Genomic DNA, 18708 nt, shown 5'->3' with positions numbered 1-18708 from the left:
TTATCTTTGATAAAGAAGCCAGAAATGTACAGTGGAGAAAGGACAGCCTCTTCAATAAGTGGTGCTGGGAAAACTGGACAGGTACATGTAAAAGTTTGAGATTAGATCACTCCCTAACACCATACATAAAAATAAGCTCAAAATGGATTAAAGACCTAAATGTAAGGCCAGACACTATAAAACTCTTAGAGGAAAATATAGGCAGAACACTCTATGACATAAATCACAGCAAGATCCTTTTTGACCCACCTCCTAGAGAAATGGAAATAAAAACAAAACAAAAAAAAAACAAATGGGACCTAATGAAAATTAAAAGCTTTTGCACAGCAAAGGAAACCATAAACAAGACCAAAAAACAACCCTCAGAATGGGAGAAAATATTTGCAAATGAAGCAACTGACAAAGGATTAATCTCCAAAATTTATAAGCAGCTCATGCAGCTCAATAACAACAACAACAAAAAACAACCCAATCCAAAAATGGGCAGAAGACCTAAATAGACATTTCTCCAAAGAAGATATACAGACTGCCAACAAACACATGAAAGAATGCTCAACATCATTAATCATTAGAGAAATGCAAATCAAAACTACAATGAGATATCATCTCACACCGGTCAGATTGGCCATCATCAAAAAACCTAGAAACAATAAAGGCTGGAGAGGGTGTGGAGAAAAGAGAACACTCTTGCACTGCTGGTGGGAATGTGGATTGGTACAGCCACTATGGAGAACAGTATGGAGGTTCCTTAAAAAAACTACAAATAGAACTACCATATGACCCCCAAATCCCGCTACTGGGCATATACCCTGAGAAAACCATAATTCAAAAAGAGTCATGTACCAAAATGTTCATTGCAGCTCTATTTATAATAGCCCGGAGATGGAAACAACCTAAGTGTCCATCATCGGATGAATGGATAAAGAAGATGTGGCACATATATACAATGGAATATTACTCAGCCATAAAAAGAAATGAAATTGAGCTATTTGTAGTGAGGTGGATAGACCTAGAGTCTGTCATACAGAGTGAAGTAAGTCAGAAAGAGAAAGACAAATACCGTATGCTAACACATATATATGGAATTTAAGGGGAAAAAAATGTGATGAAGAACGTAGGGGTAAGACAGGAATAAAGACACAGATCTACTAGAGAATGGACTTGAGGATATGGGGAGGGGGAAGGGTAAGCTGTGACAAAGCGAGAGAGAGGCATGGACATATATACACTACTAAATGTAAAATAGATAGCTAGTGGGAAACAGCTGCATAGCACAGGGAGATCAGGTAGGTTGTTTGTGAGCACCTAGAGGGGTGGTATAGGGAGGGTGGGAGGGAGGGAGTTGCAAGAGGGAAGAGATATGGGAACATATGTATCTGTGTAATTGATTCACTTTGTTATAAAGCAGAAACTAACACACCATTGTAAAGCAATTATACTCCAATAAAGATGTTTTATATATATATATATATAAGTAAATCAATAAAGTAAGTACAAATAAAAAATAATGAAAAAGTATTTTTTTTAATGTGTAAGATTGTCAAAGAGTAAAGCTGAATAATTATGGGCAGTGTTGAATGGGATGGTAAGGTATATTGTCATAAAATCTTGAACTTGTGTAAACTAGTACCAATTTTTAGACAGCAGTTTGGCAACATCTGTGTGTTTATGTGTGCGCACATGTGTGTGTGCAGAAAAATTTGCCACAAACTATCACGTATAACTGAGAAACGGGATTCCCAATGTTTTTTTAAATAATTTTTATAATTTCTTACATTGTTTAAAAAAGTTATCTTGACTATGGATAATTTTTGTCCAAAAACATGAGACTATATTCAAAACAAGTATGCTTCATAATATTAAAAATAGACAATCATTAACCCAAACTTCTTCTGCAGTTTGAAGAGACTTCAAGACAAGGGCTGGAGGAAGGAACAATACAACAGGCACCAAATTTATCCTCTTGGGATTCTCAGATTCTCCCAAGCTCAAGATTGGTCTCTTTTCAGTGTTCTTGGGCACTTACCTCTTGACAGTGGCCTGGAACCTGGGTTTCGTTATCCTGATTAGGATGGACTCCTCCATACATACACCCATGTACTTCTTCCTCAGCAGCTTATCTTTATCCTTAGATTTCTGCTGTGTTACTTCTACAACACCCAAAATGCTCTCGGACTTCTTCCGGAAGCCTGGATTCATCTCCTTTATGGGATGCACCATGCAATACTTCTTTTTCGCTAGCCTGGGTCTGACGGAATGCTGTCTCCTGGCAGCGATGGCTTATGATGGCTATGTTGCTGTTTGTAATCCTCTGCTCTACACAGGTATCATGTCCCCCATCCTCTGTGTGCAGGTGGTGGTTGGAGCGTATATAGTTGGATTCTCTGGCTCATTGATCCAACTGTGTGCTTTACTTCAGCTCCATTTCTGTGGACCAAATGGTATCAATCACTTCTGTGACCTGCCTCAATTATTAGTCCTCTCCTGCTCTGAAACCTTTCTCCTGCAAGTGATAAAGTTTCTGATAGGAGTGATTTTTGGTGTGGCATCCGTCTTAATCATCGTGATATCTCTGGTTATATCCCTGCCACCATCCTGAAGATCAGCTCAGTTGAAGGCAGGGCCAAGGACTTCAACACCTGTGCTTCTCACCTGGCAGCAGTGACGTTTTTCTTTGGATCAGGACTCTTTGTCCGTATGCATCCCAGCACTGATCATTCTCTGGGCTATGACAAGATGGCATCAGTCTTCTATACAGTGGTGATCCCCATGTTGAATCCTTTGACTTACAGTCTAAGGAACAAGGAAATCAAAGATACCCTTAAGTGGTGTAAGAAGAAGAGAATGTTTTCCCATTGTCACAGTTAATTAAAGGTCTGGTAGATTAGTGACCCTGTTGACTGGAAGTTTCTAGACTATGTAAGAGAAATGCATTTAACGTTATTCCTGGTGCTCTGGCAGGATTTCAAGTGAGTCAACACATCTAAATCCAGCACTGGCTCAGTGCCAGGCAAATCCTGTGGCTTCTTTGAGTCTTGACAGTTGACTCTCCTCTCTTACGCCAGCAATGACTTCACAAATTAATATATTAATTTTTATGTCAATATAACCTTCAGTTTCTCAGTGTTTTTTTTTAATTTTTTTTTAATTTATTTATTTATTTTATATTTATTTTTGGCTGTGTTGGGTCTTCGTTTCTGTGCGAGGGCTTTCTCCATTTGCGGCGAGCGGGGGCCACTCTTCATCGCGGTGCGCGGGCCTCTCTCTCACTATCGTGGCCTCTCTTGTTGCGGAGCACAGGCTCCAGATGCGCAGGCTCAGTAGTTGTGGCGCACGGGCTTAGTTGCTCCGTGGCATATGGGATCTTCCCGGACCAGGGCTCGAACCCGTGTCCCCTGCATTAGCAGGCGGATTCTCAACCACTGCGCCACCAGGGAAGCCCCAGTTTCTCAGTGTTTGACCCTTACATACCCTTTCAGAATTTCAGACTGCAGGCAGGAGAGAATGGGACTAAACACAGGTCAGTAAATGATCTTTCTCATACACAACATCACAAGTAGAACAACCACCACTTTGCTATAGACTTCAAACTCTCTGGGTGCCTAGGTAAATTCCAGTTGATGAAAATGGGGATGTGGAGAGAACCATAACTTTAGACTTTGACATAACTTCCTCACCATGGAAAATAATACCACACGGAGTTTCGTCTAGAGTTTGTTTTCTGAGTTTCTATTTTTAGAACCTAACACCAATAGGAGAATGAACAAGGGATTTCTATGATACTATCCTGACCCGGGAGAGCTAAAGCACAAAGAAAAGAAGTGATCATTTGAATTCTGAAATATATTGAAAAGATTACATTTCTGTTATTATGGCAGATTGAATAGCATAGATGCACCCACCACTGCAAAACTACTAAAGATGCTGGACAAAATATTTTTTAGAAAATATTTAAAAATACACTTCTGAGCAAACAAGAAAAGAAAAGGAGATCTCCAACCTCCAAATGTAAAGAAAAATCAGGAATCCTGAGAGTAAAGGCAGCTCTGAAGATGACTTTCACATTGGGGAGATCTGCTGAACTCTGGTAATATTTGACCTGTATTGGGACAAGCACGTGAGGCTCGGGGAGAGGAGACCAAACCCAAACTCTCGGGGAGAGTTTGATAGGAGACCCAGACATACGTATGAGAGTCCAGTGGACTAGACCTTGATATGAAAGGAAATTAAGGAAAAAAAAGTCCTATCTCGGGCTTCCCTGGTGGCGCAGTGGTTGAGAGTCCGCCTGCCGATGCAGGGGACACGGGTTCGTGCCCTGGTCCGGGAAGATCCCACATGCCGCGGAGCGGCTGGGCCCGTGAGCCATGGCCGCTGAGCCTGCGCTTCCGGAGCCTGTGCTCCGCGACGGGAGAGGCCACAACGGTGAGAGGCCCGCGTACAGCAAAAAAAAAAAAAAAGTCCTATCTCACAAAAAAGAAATCTCAACTCTCTCAGGCTTACTGCTGGGTATGGGGAAAAGTAAACTGAAAATTTGTAACCATGCACCCTCATGGAGGTTCGTGGTCTGAATTCACACAACCTCTGCAGATAAAGGAATCTTAGGTGAGAGTTAATTTTAAAACAGCCCCAGGTTGGTAGTACCCTCAAGTACCAATCAAAAGCAAATGCAAATCCTTAAGAGAAAATCTTAAACCCAAGCTGAAATAATTCCCCCATATAACTTTCTGAAGAAAATCGAGTTGTACAAATCTTAAAGTACACAAGGAAACAAGACCTGATGGATGAAAGCTAGAAAGACCTGTCATGTCAAACCTATAAAGACATCAGGAATGGCAATTGTCTTAATACAAATAAACATTAGATATGACTGATATGGTCAAAGTTAAGAAGGGGAATTGAAACTATCTTTAAAGACCAGGACAATGGAGGATTTCTGCATCTGGAGGTGTGGTGAATTATATGCTATACCTGAATGACTCTCGTAACTGAAACACCTGAAATGTTAAATCGGAAATAAAATCATCTTTTAAATGAACTTCCAGTTAACTTAACGAAAAGGAGTAATAAGCTAAACCCTCAAAAGTAGTGAAACCAGGAACGCAGGAGAGTAAACAAGTGCTGGAGAGTTGGAGAGTCTTGCTAAAGGCTAGAGGCCCTGACTTCTACTATGCGGACTGCATGGGTGGTGGAGGCTCAGAAGACAAGACTTAGGACATGCCCCAGGGGAACTGGAAGGCTATAACCTCAGTATAAATTAGCAAGAATTCCCACAGATTATGTTCAAGAACGAAAAAGAACAGTTCATTGTAAAAAAATAAAATAAGCACAAACCTCTATCTAGAGTCAAATGCCCATAACTGAGAACTGGCAGGGGCAACATAGTCCCTAGAAACAGACCTGAAAACTCTTAAGATATTGGCATTATTGGTAAAGAGGATAAGGCAGTGAGGCCTAGCTATGGGGAAACACAGATGAAATCTCCCCTCAAAAGAGATACCCCCCTCCTCAAAGGGAGAAATACTAAAAATAGGTCAGAGACCTGGTGAGTCAGAGCGCTAAACACTGTAGAACCGAAAGGAAGAAGGTTGCCATTTGCCACAATGTGGATGGAACACAGGGGCATATGCTGAGCCAATAAGCTGGACAGAGAAAGACGAATACATATGATCTCACGTGTATGCGGAAGACAAACAGACAAACAATCTCACAGACACAGAGAACAGATGGGTGGTTGCCTGAGGCAGGGAGTAGGGAGAAGGCAAGTGGGTAAAGAGAATCAAAAAGTACAAACTTCCAGTTATAAAATAAATAAGTCATGGGGACATAATGTACAGCCTGGAGACTGTATATTGAAAGCATTGTTAAGAGGATAAATCTTAAAAGTTCTCATCACAAGAAAAATAATCTGTAGCTATGTGACGATGGATGTTAACTAGACGTTGTGGTGAGCACCTCACGATGCATACAAATATTGAATCATTATGTGGTACCGCTGAAACTAATATGATGTTATATGTCAATTATATCTCAAAAAAAAAAGCAAAAGGAAGAGCGTTGGTATATCTATGCAGTGGAATATTATTGGGCCATAAAAAGGAGTGAGGTGCTGACATCTGCTACAATATGGCTGAACCTTGAAAACGTCGTGCCAAGTGAAAGAACCAGTCACAAAGGACCACATGGTGTATGATTCCATTTTAATGAAATCTTCATAATAGGCAGATCTATACAGACAGAAAGATTAGTGATTGCATAGGGATAAGGGGGTGGGGAGGAAAGGGGAGTGGCTGCTGGTGAATATGGGTAAAAATATTTAATGAAAACATCCTAAAATTAGATTGCGGTAATCGTTGAAAAACTCTGTGAATAGACTGCAAGTCACTGAATTGCGCACTTTAAAAGGCTGAATTTTATAATATGTGAAGTATACCTCAGTAAAGCTGTATGTTTTGTTTTGTTTTGTTTTTTAAAGAAAGAGGCTGGAAAGTGCACAGGACAAAAGGCAAAGGTCTTGGGAAGGCACAATTTCTGTGGTGGGTATTCCTTAAATATTTGGTAATGAAAGAGAAAAAGGAAGTGAGCAGGGAAAATTAAAGGTCCTAAGAAAAATTTTGAAATCAAGCAAAACACTCACCCATCTCTGTTCCTGAGTAAAGTGACTATACAAAAGAAATTGCTCTTCTCTGTACCAACAGAAGAGGACACCCTTAAGCTAAGAAACCCAGTTTAACGTTCAAGCCCCATTCCCTGTTTGATCCTCATAGAACCCTGCACAGTCTCAGACCTCAGGCCCTGGTAGAAACATGATTGAGCAATACTTCCAGGATCTAGCAATTCCCCCACCTGTTGTGCTGTGGCATGGTCCAGATATATCGTTCACCAACAAGACATATACCGAACAACTCAATGTTCTTGGGACAGTGTTACCTAACTCAGGTCCGGCTGCTCGCTGCTCAAAAATCCATATGTGAGAGAGAGACAAATGTTGGTAGAAGGGAAAGTTGCTTTTAATCAGAATACCTGCAATCTGGGGAGATGGTGGACTCCGTGTCCCCCAAAAACCATCTCCAAAGATTCTGCTTGGCCATGAAAGTTTTTAAAGGGAAAAAGGGAAGCAATGTCAGTTAATCATTGAGATATGGGGTCAAAGTCATCCGCATACCCCGCTGTGTGTAGGCTTGTGTGCAGGCTTACTGACTTTTTGTGATTTTTCTTTAGATGCTATCTTTTTCACGCAGCCTGTGAAAGGGGAAGTTAGGGAAGAGATCTGGTCATCTGTTAATTACTTATTCTTCATTTCAACTTCTTTGATCTACAGAAAGAACCAACAGATTAGGCATGGTATTGTGTGGCCAAAATATGTGAAATATGTGTGAGGGCCGGAGATGAGTAGAGCGTGGGGGTGCCTGCTTTAAGGTTAGTGACAAGACAACAGGGTCTCCCGCTGAGAGCTCTTTCCTGCGAAAAACCGCTTACAACAGAACTGAGACAAATGAAAGAGAAGGAGGGTGCAGGGAGCCTTTCTGGTCAGAAGTAGAAATGAAGAGATTCACCATAGGTTTCCTTGAAATAGCCATTTCTCTTTATGCATTTAAAATATGGCTTGACTTGTTTAGTTACATATAGATTGTCAAGAATGTATTACATAGCCATAAAGATGACCAAATTAACCAATGAATTTGAAGAGGCAAGTAAAATGGAACAAAGTCTTATATACATAGGATATATCGGTTATGAGACACCAACATGTGATATCCTGTTAGACTTTCATTAACCAGTAGAGGGAGCTCCATCAGAAGACTCTACTGTAACTGAGGACTTAACACAAGACTAGGAGAGCAGCGGACAGATTTGACTAGTGACAGCGATGACACTGACTTTAGTGTAACTGTTTACAGTTTGTATCCACAAACTTTTGGTCTTCATGACAGCTTGGCTTTGAGACCCTCATCTTATAGATGAGGAAGCAGAACCTCAGCTCACATTTGGAAAGGTGGCCTAGCACACGATCAGCAGACGAGGGACAAGGCATGCACGTGCAACTACGTCATCCAAGGGGACAGAATATTAACACGTCTCCCACAGTGGTCCAGATAGGATACTCTTTTCTCCCAGGAGTTGCCACTTTAGCTGGAATTATCCCTTCAAACTTGGTATGGCTGTCTGAGGAAGGCCAAATGCATTCACCACTGCTATGTGCCTAGGACACATGAATACTTACCTTCAGTACTTCTCTTCACCCCAAGGGTTCACAGCCTTTTAGTCCCTTATAACTGTGGATTAAGATAAGAAAATTCTCACTGTAAGAAAACTCCTCCTTGAACTAAACAACAAGCTCTTTCCAAGTAACTTCAACCTGGTTTCATCTGCAAAAGGGACGTGAAAATATCCTACCTCCCAACTTCATAAGATGCAAGATGTGACACTCTCCTTGAAGAGGTGAGTAAAGCTAAAAAACCCCATTATCTTCTCTTACCCTGTTCAGGAGGAAGACAGTAAGCAGAGAACCCAGCCACACTGTGCTCAGAATTCTGACCTACAGAATTGTGAAATAATAATATGCCTATTGTTTTTTGGGTTTTTTTGCAGTACTCGGGCCTCTCACTGTTGTGGCCTCTCCTGTTGTGTCTGTTTGTTTTTAAGGTTGGCATTCTTTTTTTTTTTTTTTAATTTTTATTTATTTATTTATTTTTGGCTGCGTTGTGTCGTTGTTGCTGTGCGCGGGCTTTCTCTAGTTGCACGGAGCGGGGCCTACTCTTCATTGCGGTGCGCGGGCCTCTCATTGTGGTGGCTTCTCTTGTTGCGAAGCATGGACTCTAGGCGCGCTGGCTTCAGTAGCTGTGGCTCGTGGGCTCTAGAGCGCGGGCTCAGTAGTTGTGGTGCACAGGGGCTTAGTTGCTCTGCGGCATGTGGGATCTTCCCGGACCGGGGCTCGAACCCGTGTCCCCTGCTTTGGCAGGCGGATTCTTAACCACTGCGCCACCAGGGAAGCCCATGCCTATTGTTTTAAGCTGCTAGATTTGTGTTAATTCATTATGCAACAATGGGAAATTAATATCTTCGTTTACATTTTAGTTTGCTTCTCTGTAAATCTACCCTCCTCTGAACTTTGCAGTTGATACCCTGATGAAGTTTTAAAAGTTCCTGTATAGAAAAATTGTCCTGTTCAATTCAGGAAACAGTCACCAAGCTTCTGCTTGATGCCGAGCACTGCAATACAAAGATGAATAAGAAGTTGAAGCCCTAAAAGACCTCAAAGAGAAATAATACAAGTAGACGCATAACTGTTGTCTGAGTCAGAAAGTGATAGATGCCATGAGAGCGTAACAAGTACAAGCTATGAGAGTTTAGAACAGGGAGAATTCATATCCAGTTGAGGGTGTCAAGAAAGGTTATCTTGGGCTGGCTGTGGGGAATATGATAGGGAGACAACAGAAGGCTCAGGAAGGATTTTACGCAGCAGTGAATTTCTTTGTGGGGTTGTAGACCTCATTTAAATAGCTGATCTCACCAGCAACCTAAGTCTGGGAATAGTACAGGGAAAAAGAAGAAAATCATGAGGGGTGGTAGTAGGAATAGCTTAGAGCCAGTAGACTCATGAACCTGGGAGGGTTTGAGGAACAAAAAGTCACCAAGAATAGGTTCACTGACAGTTGCATAGTAGAAAAAGAAGAAGTTTCAATAAAGGGAAATTTTAGGGTTTGAGATTTTTAAATTTAGCAGTCTCCCATTATGGTGAGGTCTGGGATGGGGCTACCACATTGTGTTACTGGGGTAGCATAGAGGTTGAAGTTGGTGGAGGCATAGAGGTCAAGACAGTGTACAGCTAGGGAATTTCAAGGCGTCAACCTTGAAACCATCTGATTTCTCTTTCCGGTTTCCCTTAATCGTAGAGAGCTAAATAAATGTTGACTTGAGGAGCAAACAGAAGAATGAAAGAATCAGAGTGAGGTGAAGTCAATCCAGAAATATTTCCAGCATTGCTGAGTTCAAAATTTGGTCTTGAGGAGAGGCAACAAATGGGTGAGTAATAGGTTCTTTCTTGCCATTCCTAGCATGTGTGGTTGCTCTTAAGCTGACTGCCCAAACACATTGGGTTAGAGTGACGTGTTGAGACCTCAATCAGAGATATAATAGAGGCAGTGCACAGAGGGAATCTGTTGGGTTTTCCCTCTATCTTTCTATCTGCCACATCTGATAGAGAGAATTTCAAGACCATTTTCAGATTTTCAGCTCATTAATGATTCAGTAAAATAAACAGACACTTGATACCCGACAGCTGCTCTCTCCTCTCTTCCTCTCTTGCCTCTCCAAGACAGCAACATCCATGTAGACTAAAATGTTCCTTATTCATCTGGCTTTTTACGGCCTCATAGACAAGGCCTTTCCCACCATCTGGGATCCAACTGGATAGCGCTCTTCAGTGAACGTTAATCAACCTGACTGCATGTATCCAATCACAGCTGCCTTTTCTCCATGAAATTCAGCCCACTGAAATGTGCTACTTTTAAGATAAAGCAAATTCAGAGTGGTTGTACATTTCCCAAGCAACATCAGCTCTGGGTCATTTTAAGGTCTGTTTTAAGGGACAACTCAGCGTTGCAATACACAGTTAATTGGATGCACGATTCCTACTGGCTCCATGCTTGTCCATGTTCTGTGTCCCAGAAAGGCTTCTTCAGGAACGTCTGGGGTGGGCTCTCTCAGCAGGGGATATCACAGCAATGCGGCTTCCCAGAAGAGCCTCAACCCTTCCCATCACTCCAAACAGCACTGAAGGCTCAGAGTCTCTTGAAGAATAGACAACAGACAGTGTGTGTGAAGGGCGACATCTGCCTGACACGTGTGGTTGAGCAACTATTTTCTAGGTTTTACGGTGCTGGTTTATAGATCTATTCTAAGACTGAGAATGGATTTCAGAGACTACCTTCTCCATTTACCCTGGACCCAGAAAAGTAAATAAACTTCTATGTAATTTTCAGTGAGCTAAAACAATGACTGGCAAAGGCAGACGAGACCAGCTTTAAGCAAAAGCATAGCGTCCTATAATTTTGCCCTCTGTGCCGCCTCCTTCCTTTTTAAGCCCCTCCCTTCCTGATTCTGTGTTCCCTGATTCACTGATTACCATTTGCCTCCATTGTTCTCATCCAACCTTCCTTCACCTCTCATGATTGGAGGCACAGGCTTAAATTCTGGCTTCTGCCAATGACTGGCTGTGATCTGTGAGTAGCCATGACTGAGAACTACTGCAGCAGAGTATCCATCTCCAAGGCCTTTCCTTCAGTCTCCAGATCTGTTCCAATGTCCCTAATCTTGAGAATTCTTTCCCCTGACCTTGCCAGCCATGACACCAGCTTTCCCATTTCCTTCTCTTCTTTTACTGCTAAGCTGGGATCTCATTTTTTTTCTGCACCTGGCTTTACTCAAACCCTCTCTGATCCCCACTCCAGATATCCCATCTGAGATTGATGGGCTCCTACTGAAACTGTGCTGGGCAGATCACCATTTCCTTCTTGCCACATCCAATGGCTTTTTATTCATATTTTTCTATCTTTGATTTCCATGCCAGGTTCACCAGGCATCACTGGGTGGTAAGGGCTTTGAGGATCAGGGTAAGAAACTTGGGTGTCGTCAGGCTATTAATGAACAATACGAATGAGTATTCTTGAGCAAGGAGAGACACGTTTGGACCTGTGTTTAGGGAGGTCTTCCTGCAGGTCAAGGAGGAAGGATGGAATTGGAAAGAGTCTGAAGGCGAAAAGAAAGCAGCTGGAAGACTTTGGCAGATTATGACCAATCAGGTGAAAACTGCCCGACAAAAAGGGACTGGGGTGGAGATGCCACGGAAGGCGGACTTTACTCTATTGAAGATATTCTTATTCTGCCAATGTCAAAGAAAGAGAGCCTTTTCTGAAATTTTGCCTTGGGAAGAAGGGAAGGAGATAGGCAGGGGTTTTAAAAACACCACAGTCTTCCAGTAATTCCATCCTTACACCCTTGACTCTGCAACGAGGAGTAAGAAACTAGAGGGTTTTTTGGGTTTTATTCACATATTTTTTTAATCTAGAAAAGATTAATTACATACAAACGACTGCACTGACCATGGTGACCCTTTCCCCAATGTCAAGCCTTAGAGAGATCCCAAGAATGTAGGCCTAAGGCCAAGAGCTGGGAATTTGGGGAAGGGGTATAATTATTTTAGCTTCACAGTAAGAGATTATGACCCTGATAGGAGAGAAGTGGATGGGGTCTGGGAGTGGAGAAGGGAAGAGGCAGAAGATTTTTCTCATCTGGCTGCAGCTTGAAGAACTGCCAACATAAACAGGGTGTGGCTGCCATCTTTCACAAATCCTCGAAAGGAGCCGCAGAGTCCTGTGGGTTTGCACAATACCCACTTCCTTCTGTTCCTTCCATGTCCTTTCACCAGATACACAAATAGATTTCAAGTCTTTTCAAGTTGGGTATTTGATAAATCATAAACAAAACATGGACATGAAGGAAATCTGGCCTTAGTCAAACACCAAAAGTTATTTTTCTTTTAAACTCCCGACACATAGTTTTTTTTTTTTTTTTTTTGAAAAATGAGGCCTACCGAGTGATTTTTTTCCCCCATTGCCATCCGTTTTTCACGTCCTTGTGGGGGTGGGCGACGTGGGGTATAGAGGACTGAACATGGACTTTGGATTCTGGAAGACCTTAGTACAAATGCCAGCTTTATCACAAGCTCTCTGCATGACCTTTGGTAAGCACTTCCCCAAAATTCCTTTTTCTCTCCTGAAAATGCATTTAAGAATGCTTTCCATTGGGAGCTACTGTGAGGCTATTATGAAACAGAGGATACAAAAGGCCCAATCTATACAGCCAAAAATAGTAGTACCTGTCAGTCTTCTTTCCTCTTTTTCCTCATTGTACAAAATCATAGAATCTTAGAATTTTGAAGAACCCATTAGGTCAACTAATTCAGTCTCTCTGTCTCTCTCTCAGATAGCCTATTTATTTTACTTTCTTCCAGTTTTATTGAGGTACAAATGACATAACATTGTATCAGTTTAAGGTGTACAACATAACAATTTGGTACACGTATATACTGTGAAATGATTACCACATAGGTTTATGTAGTTATGATACATCACCTCACGTAGTTACAACGTTCTTCCTTGTGAGGAGAACTTTTAAGATCAACTCTCTTAACAACTTTTAAATAAATGATGCACTATTGTTAACTATAGTCACCACGCTGTACATTACATCTCCAGAACTTATTTCTCTTATAACTGGAAATTTGTTTTGGTCACCTTCACCCATTGCCTCTGGCAACCACCAATCTGTTCTCTGTTTCTATGACTTTCTTTGTTTGGTTGTTTTTAGATTCCACGTATAAGTGAGATCATCACTGTCAACTGTACTATCTTCTCCTCACGTACTTCCAGTGATGGAGAATGTACTCCTTTCCAGAACACCCATTCTACCTTTGGACTGTCCTATTGTTTCCTTATAATTTCTCTGTCTCTGTCTCTTTCTTTCTCTCAATTTTATCCATTCAGTCCTAGCTCCAACCCTTGGAGTCATTCAGAAGATATTTTTACATTGAAGAAGTTCTGCAAAATAACTGGTGCTTTACAAAGGTAACTGCCGTTGATGATATAGTTACTTATTTCGAAGCCGAAAGCCACTCTTGGCTTTCACTGCCTCTAGGGATACATTACTGGAACCAGACCAGGGACTAGAAATATAATGGAAGCAGGGCCAATGGAAATCAACTCCACCCAACCAAAGCTGGCATCCTTTTTCCCTCCGAGCCCAGATGGGCAGCCAAGCTGCCAGTAGGTTCTCTCTGGGATATGTCATACCCCACAACTAGAGAGATCCAATGGTACGTCAGAGAGAATGGGCCTTGCTTTAAAACCCCATCAAGTCCTTCCCTTGGTGGCCAATTTAAAGTAGCTACGTATAAATTTTGTTTATCTTTTTGGCCAACACCAGTGTTCCAGGTGCAAGCAGAGATGGGTTTCATTTTTGTCACAAGCTTCTGGTCTTAGCCATCTGAACGAAACCCAGAGTTTAGGGAGTTGTGGGTGAGTTTGCCTTTTACCCTTCTTTAGATATGGTTCATGGTGAATTCTAGAATCACAGAATGAGAGAGTTAGAAAGACCCTTGAAAATGAAGAAGGTGGAGCAGGCAATATGCTGGAGTCCTCTTCCCTACTGCTCTGACTTTGACCAGAGGAGCTGAACTTGACCTATTTTATATTCTGGAATTCTGCAGAAGCTCTCATTTTTAAAAAGTTTCTGCTATTTACAAATGGAAATAAGGAAGGAAAGAAAGAAGGAAGGGAAGTGGACTAGAAAACAATGATCGAAGCTGATTTTTTTCTAGTATAGACAGGAGATAAGAAGATTAAAATTCAGAAAGGCAAATATTTTTTCCCAGGGTAACACAGCAGAAAGGTAGGAGAAACAGGACTTGAAGCACTTTTCTTTTTCTTTTTTTTTTTTTTAAGGTTTCAGTCCAGGGCTTTTTACACTATTCTAGACTCATGAATACGTGCATGTGTGTGTCTGCAATTAAAAGAAAAATCATACAATTTCCTTGGATTCTCTCTAGTGACCATTGAAACTCCAGGTTTTAGAATAAGGTAAAGCAGAAAGAGCTAACCTTGGAGAATGAGATTTAGGTCCTAATTTCACCTCTGGTACCAACCAGCGGTACAGACAATAGCTCTCTCTCTTTGGCTTCAGTTTTATTTTTTATAATGGACAAAGGCTAGGCTAACTGGTTTCTATCTCTGATATTTTATTATTTTAGGTGTATCACCAGAATTTTCTGGACATTCAGGGAGTATTTAAAATAGGGCAGATCCAATAGTCTTGGAATTAGGGAAAGTTTATAATGTCTATATAGTAACTATCTTATAGCCCTTTATTCAACCAGATGACATATATTCATTGGACACCTATAATCTGCTATGCACTGTCACAGAGAAGGAGAAAGAATTGATGAAAGCAGAAAACACATTTCTTTCCTGCATGTTATTCTCTCTAAGTTTTCTTCATCATACCCTACAAAGTCATCTGAAGTGCAAATAGGCTCTATACCTCAATTATATCATTTATTTGGGAATCACCACATTAGAACCTCATTGCTTTTTATTTTGGTAGTGGCTTAATTTTGTTAAAATATGAATGGACTTGCTCAGGTTGAGGAGAAGAAAACTCTTGACAATGATTTTCAGAGTTCAAGTTCCACATAACCAGTCTTGTCCAGTCAGTTGGGATGGGGAAAGTATAATATCTATTGCTGCTCCATCTATACGATTGTCCTATGGATTGCCCAGACCCATGGCCAGGTTCCTTCAAAGCACTCAGGAGAAACAGGCTCTAGAGTCAAAGAATCAGGCGTTAAAATCTTGGTTTAGTCATTTAATATGTCCTTGAGCTGTCATAACTTCAATGAGATTCTTGTCTGTAATACATGTCTTTTGGAATTGTAAATTGAACTCATTCAGCAAATACTATTTAATGTCCACTATGTTCCAGGCACAGTGCAAGGAATTAAGGTTATAATGCCCTCCCAGACTTCACAGTTAAGATTACAGACAGAACAAGTCAGCAAGCAAAGAGTAAATACAGAGTGCGGTAAGTGTTATCAAATAAGCCAACACGTTGCTATAAATATTGGCAATAACAAAGTTTTTATTACTTCCTACATCATAAAGGGCATATGGTTGATGTAGCAATTATTATGTACAAGCACATGCACCTGGGGTTAGTCAGCCGGTGCAGTGGAGAGCAGACCCTGGATTAGGGATGAAGTACATCTGGGTTCAAACCCTGATAGTGTGGATCCTTTGTTAAATAATAAAAATATTTATTTTCCCCTCCAAAACATGATATGATTTATTTCATTTAATATTCACAACCTAGGAGGTAGTCCTAGTATTGCCTCCCCTTTACAGTAGAGGGAACTCAAAAGAGATTTGAGAATCCTGTGTCAGTATGAGCAAGGCCACATAGCTAGTGAGTAGTGACGCAAGGATTGGAGACTAGCTATGTCTGACATCAAGGCCATGCTTTGGAGGACCACCAATACCATGAGCGATGTGAAAATTTTGTAGAAACTTAAAAACACTAAAAATAAGTGATGGTGGTTCTCAGACCATGCAAACTAATTTATATATAGTTATTATCATAAGGAAATTTAATGTATGTCTCATACTCTATTTCTGTATCTTTACCTTCAGATAATTCAGGTCAAAGTGACCAGGTTATCGATGTAGTAATCACATAAAAGAATTGGCAATTAGCTTTTATCACACTCTAAAAATGTAATAGACTAGGTATCACAGAACCTTGAGGCTGAAGTAGCAAGAATCAGGATGAATCTTACTAAAATATACCTTTGAAAACAACTGTAAATGTGAAAAATGAGGGGGGAGGGACGAGTTGTCTGGCCATATATGGTTTATCTCCTCGACTGCACTGCAGAATGAATGGTGCTGTTACATCTCAGGGAAGAATTTGTTTCTAAATCTACCTATTTTAATTCAAATCATCATCAGCTTTCTTCCTGGCCTTTGAAGCAACTTTCTATTCTTGCAACTTTCCAATCTTCCTTCTCAGCCTTCTTTCACTCTCATCCATCTTTTACACTGCTTCTGCACTGCTCTCAGTTATATTGTTAAACATGTACTTGAGAGCTTCCCTGGTGGCGCAGTGGTTGAGAGTCTGCCTCCCGACGCAGGGGACACGGGTTCGTGCCCCGGTCCGGGAAGATCCCACATGCCGCGGAGCGGCTGGGCCCGTGAGCCATGGCCTCTGAGCCTGCGCGTCCGGAGCCTGTGCTCCTCAACGCGAGAGGCCACAACAGTGAGAGGCCCAAAAACCACGTACTTGACATCTAGTTCCTTGCTTACAAAAAAAAGTAAAATTTAAAAAGCAAACAAAAATAAAATGTTCATGTCTTCCCTTTGGCCATAGGGGAAAGGTCAAACTCCTTAGCATGATATTTATTCAACAAATAGGTATTGAGCATCTACTATGTGCTAAGCACTGGTCTAGGTGCTTGTGATACTTCAGTGAACGAAAGAGACAAAAATGCCTAAAAATCTTGGTCTCCATTGAGCTTACATTCCTGATGAAGGAGAGAGACAATAATCAACAAACCAATGAACTATATGCAATAGTAGGAGGTGATAAGTCCTATCAAAAGAAGAGGGCAGGGCAAACGGGACAGAAGCCCAGAAGCAGAGAGAAGGTTGAAATTAAACATGAATATGTAAACACATATATGCAATTATATATAATAGAGTATGTGCAATTATATACGGAGCAAATGCAATTACGTATATGAAACATTTCAACAAATGTCTTCACAATCTTTGCTTTTGAAGATCTTTCACAATTTGTTCAGCCCCTGCTGTCTCTCAAAAGTAGCCTTATATTATCTTCTCTTTTTTTTTTTTTTCTTGCGGTACGCGGGCCTCTCACTGTTGTGGCCTCTCCTGTTGCGGAGCACAGGCTCCGGACGCGCAGGCTCAGCGGCCATGGCTCAAGGGCCCAGCCGCTCTGCGGCATGTGGGATCTTCCCGGACCGGGGCACGAACCCGTGTCCCCTGCATTGGCAGGCGGACTGTCAACCACTGCCCCACCAGGGAAGCCCCTATCTTCTCTTAATTCTATTTAGTCTGTGCTCCTGCTATGCTCATGTTTTTAAGGCGCTTCAAACAGTATGGTCTCCTGTGCTTTCACAAATACTTTTCCCATTTTTAATATAAAGCCTTGAGCCAGCCACCTGTCAACCGCTCACACACACAACTTTCATTCTGGTAACCCCTTCCTCATTGCTGGACTCCTCCTCAAACACATCTCCTCTCGGAAGCTATGTCCAGGACCCAGGGCACTGTGCAAATACTACTCTGAGAGCACTGTCACGCTGTGCTGTGATTTGTCTGTTTCCTGACTATCTTATACAGTATGTTGAATATTTTCAACTTAATAGGAATGTTTTATTACTTTGCACATCATCCGCATTTCTCTATCAAACACATGGGGCAAGGTGAGTTGATAATATTTGTGCAAAATGAGCATAAGCTTTTCACAGGGTTGAACTTTTGTTCCTTATCCCTTTCTTGAATCTCTAAAGGGGATGCCAGTGTTTCAGATCTCTAAGTGCTTCATTCCTCTGCTTTAAGGAAAAAGAACACCTTGACCCCATAAAACCTGGTCAGAACAGACTATGGTGATAAGAAACACAAAATCGCCTCTCTAGGCATTTCTTCTCAAAAAAGAAAAAAAATCTAGTATAAATCTGAGTGGCTCATTAATCCAATCACAATGCTTGGATCAACTGGAAAAAAAATGGGGGTACTTAGTCCAAGGGCTATTAACAACCTCCTTTGATGAAGTCGTGACATTGACAGTGAAGGTGATGATCCAGGTAATGCAAAAATGCCAGTCTCTTCTGGGACCTGTCACTTCTGCATAAACAAATGAATCGGATCAGGGTGGTGACAATCTCTTTGAAAGACCCAATAAATGCTGTAGAGGGGATTTCTGCATTGGATGGGGGTAGGACATTTGCCTTCCACTGTCTCTTCTGGCTCTGGGGCGTCTATGTTTCCATGACAGAACAAAATGGTTTCTTCACCTGGATTTTCTTTGCCCCAGGAATTTCATTTTGGGGCTTTGAAGGCAGCGGAGAGAAGAGAG

At 41.4% G+C, this 18708-nt stretch overlaps 2 protein-coding genes across 2 annotated transcripts in view; one reads left to right on the top strand and one right to left on the bottom strand.

Annotated features, from left to right (window-relative positions):
* LOC309826149 (uncharacterized protein) overlaps positions 1 to 2220 on the bottom strand; it is a gene marked incomplete at both ends in the record, with an annotated part of 50713 nt that extends 48493 nt beyond the window's left edge. Inside the window, 1 exon segment of the mRNA XM_082660114.1 lies at positions 2027 to 2220. Coding sequence (XP_082516240.1) covers positions 2027 to 2220 — 194 coding nt within the window.
* A 55-nt stretch (positions 2221 to 2275) lies between these two features.
* Positions 2276 to 2868, top strand: LOC309826148 (olfactory receptor 5AN6-like; the record flags this gene model as incomplete). The annotated part of the gene is given in 2 exon segments (XM_082660113.1): positions 2276 to 2570; positions 2573 to 2868. Coding segments are annotated over 2 exon segments (591 nt in total).
* Between the last annotated feature and the right edge of the window lie 15840 nt (positions 2869 to 18708).

This window comes from Grampus griseus, assembly GCF_964374135.1.
Source record: "Grampus griseus genome assembly, chromosome: 8".
Lineage (NCBI taxonomy): Eukaryota > Metazoa > Chordata > Mammalia > Artiodactyla > Delphinidae > Grampus > Grampus griseus.
This window is presented reverse-complemented; position numbering and strand designations above follow the sequence as displayed.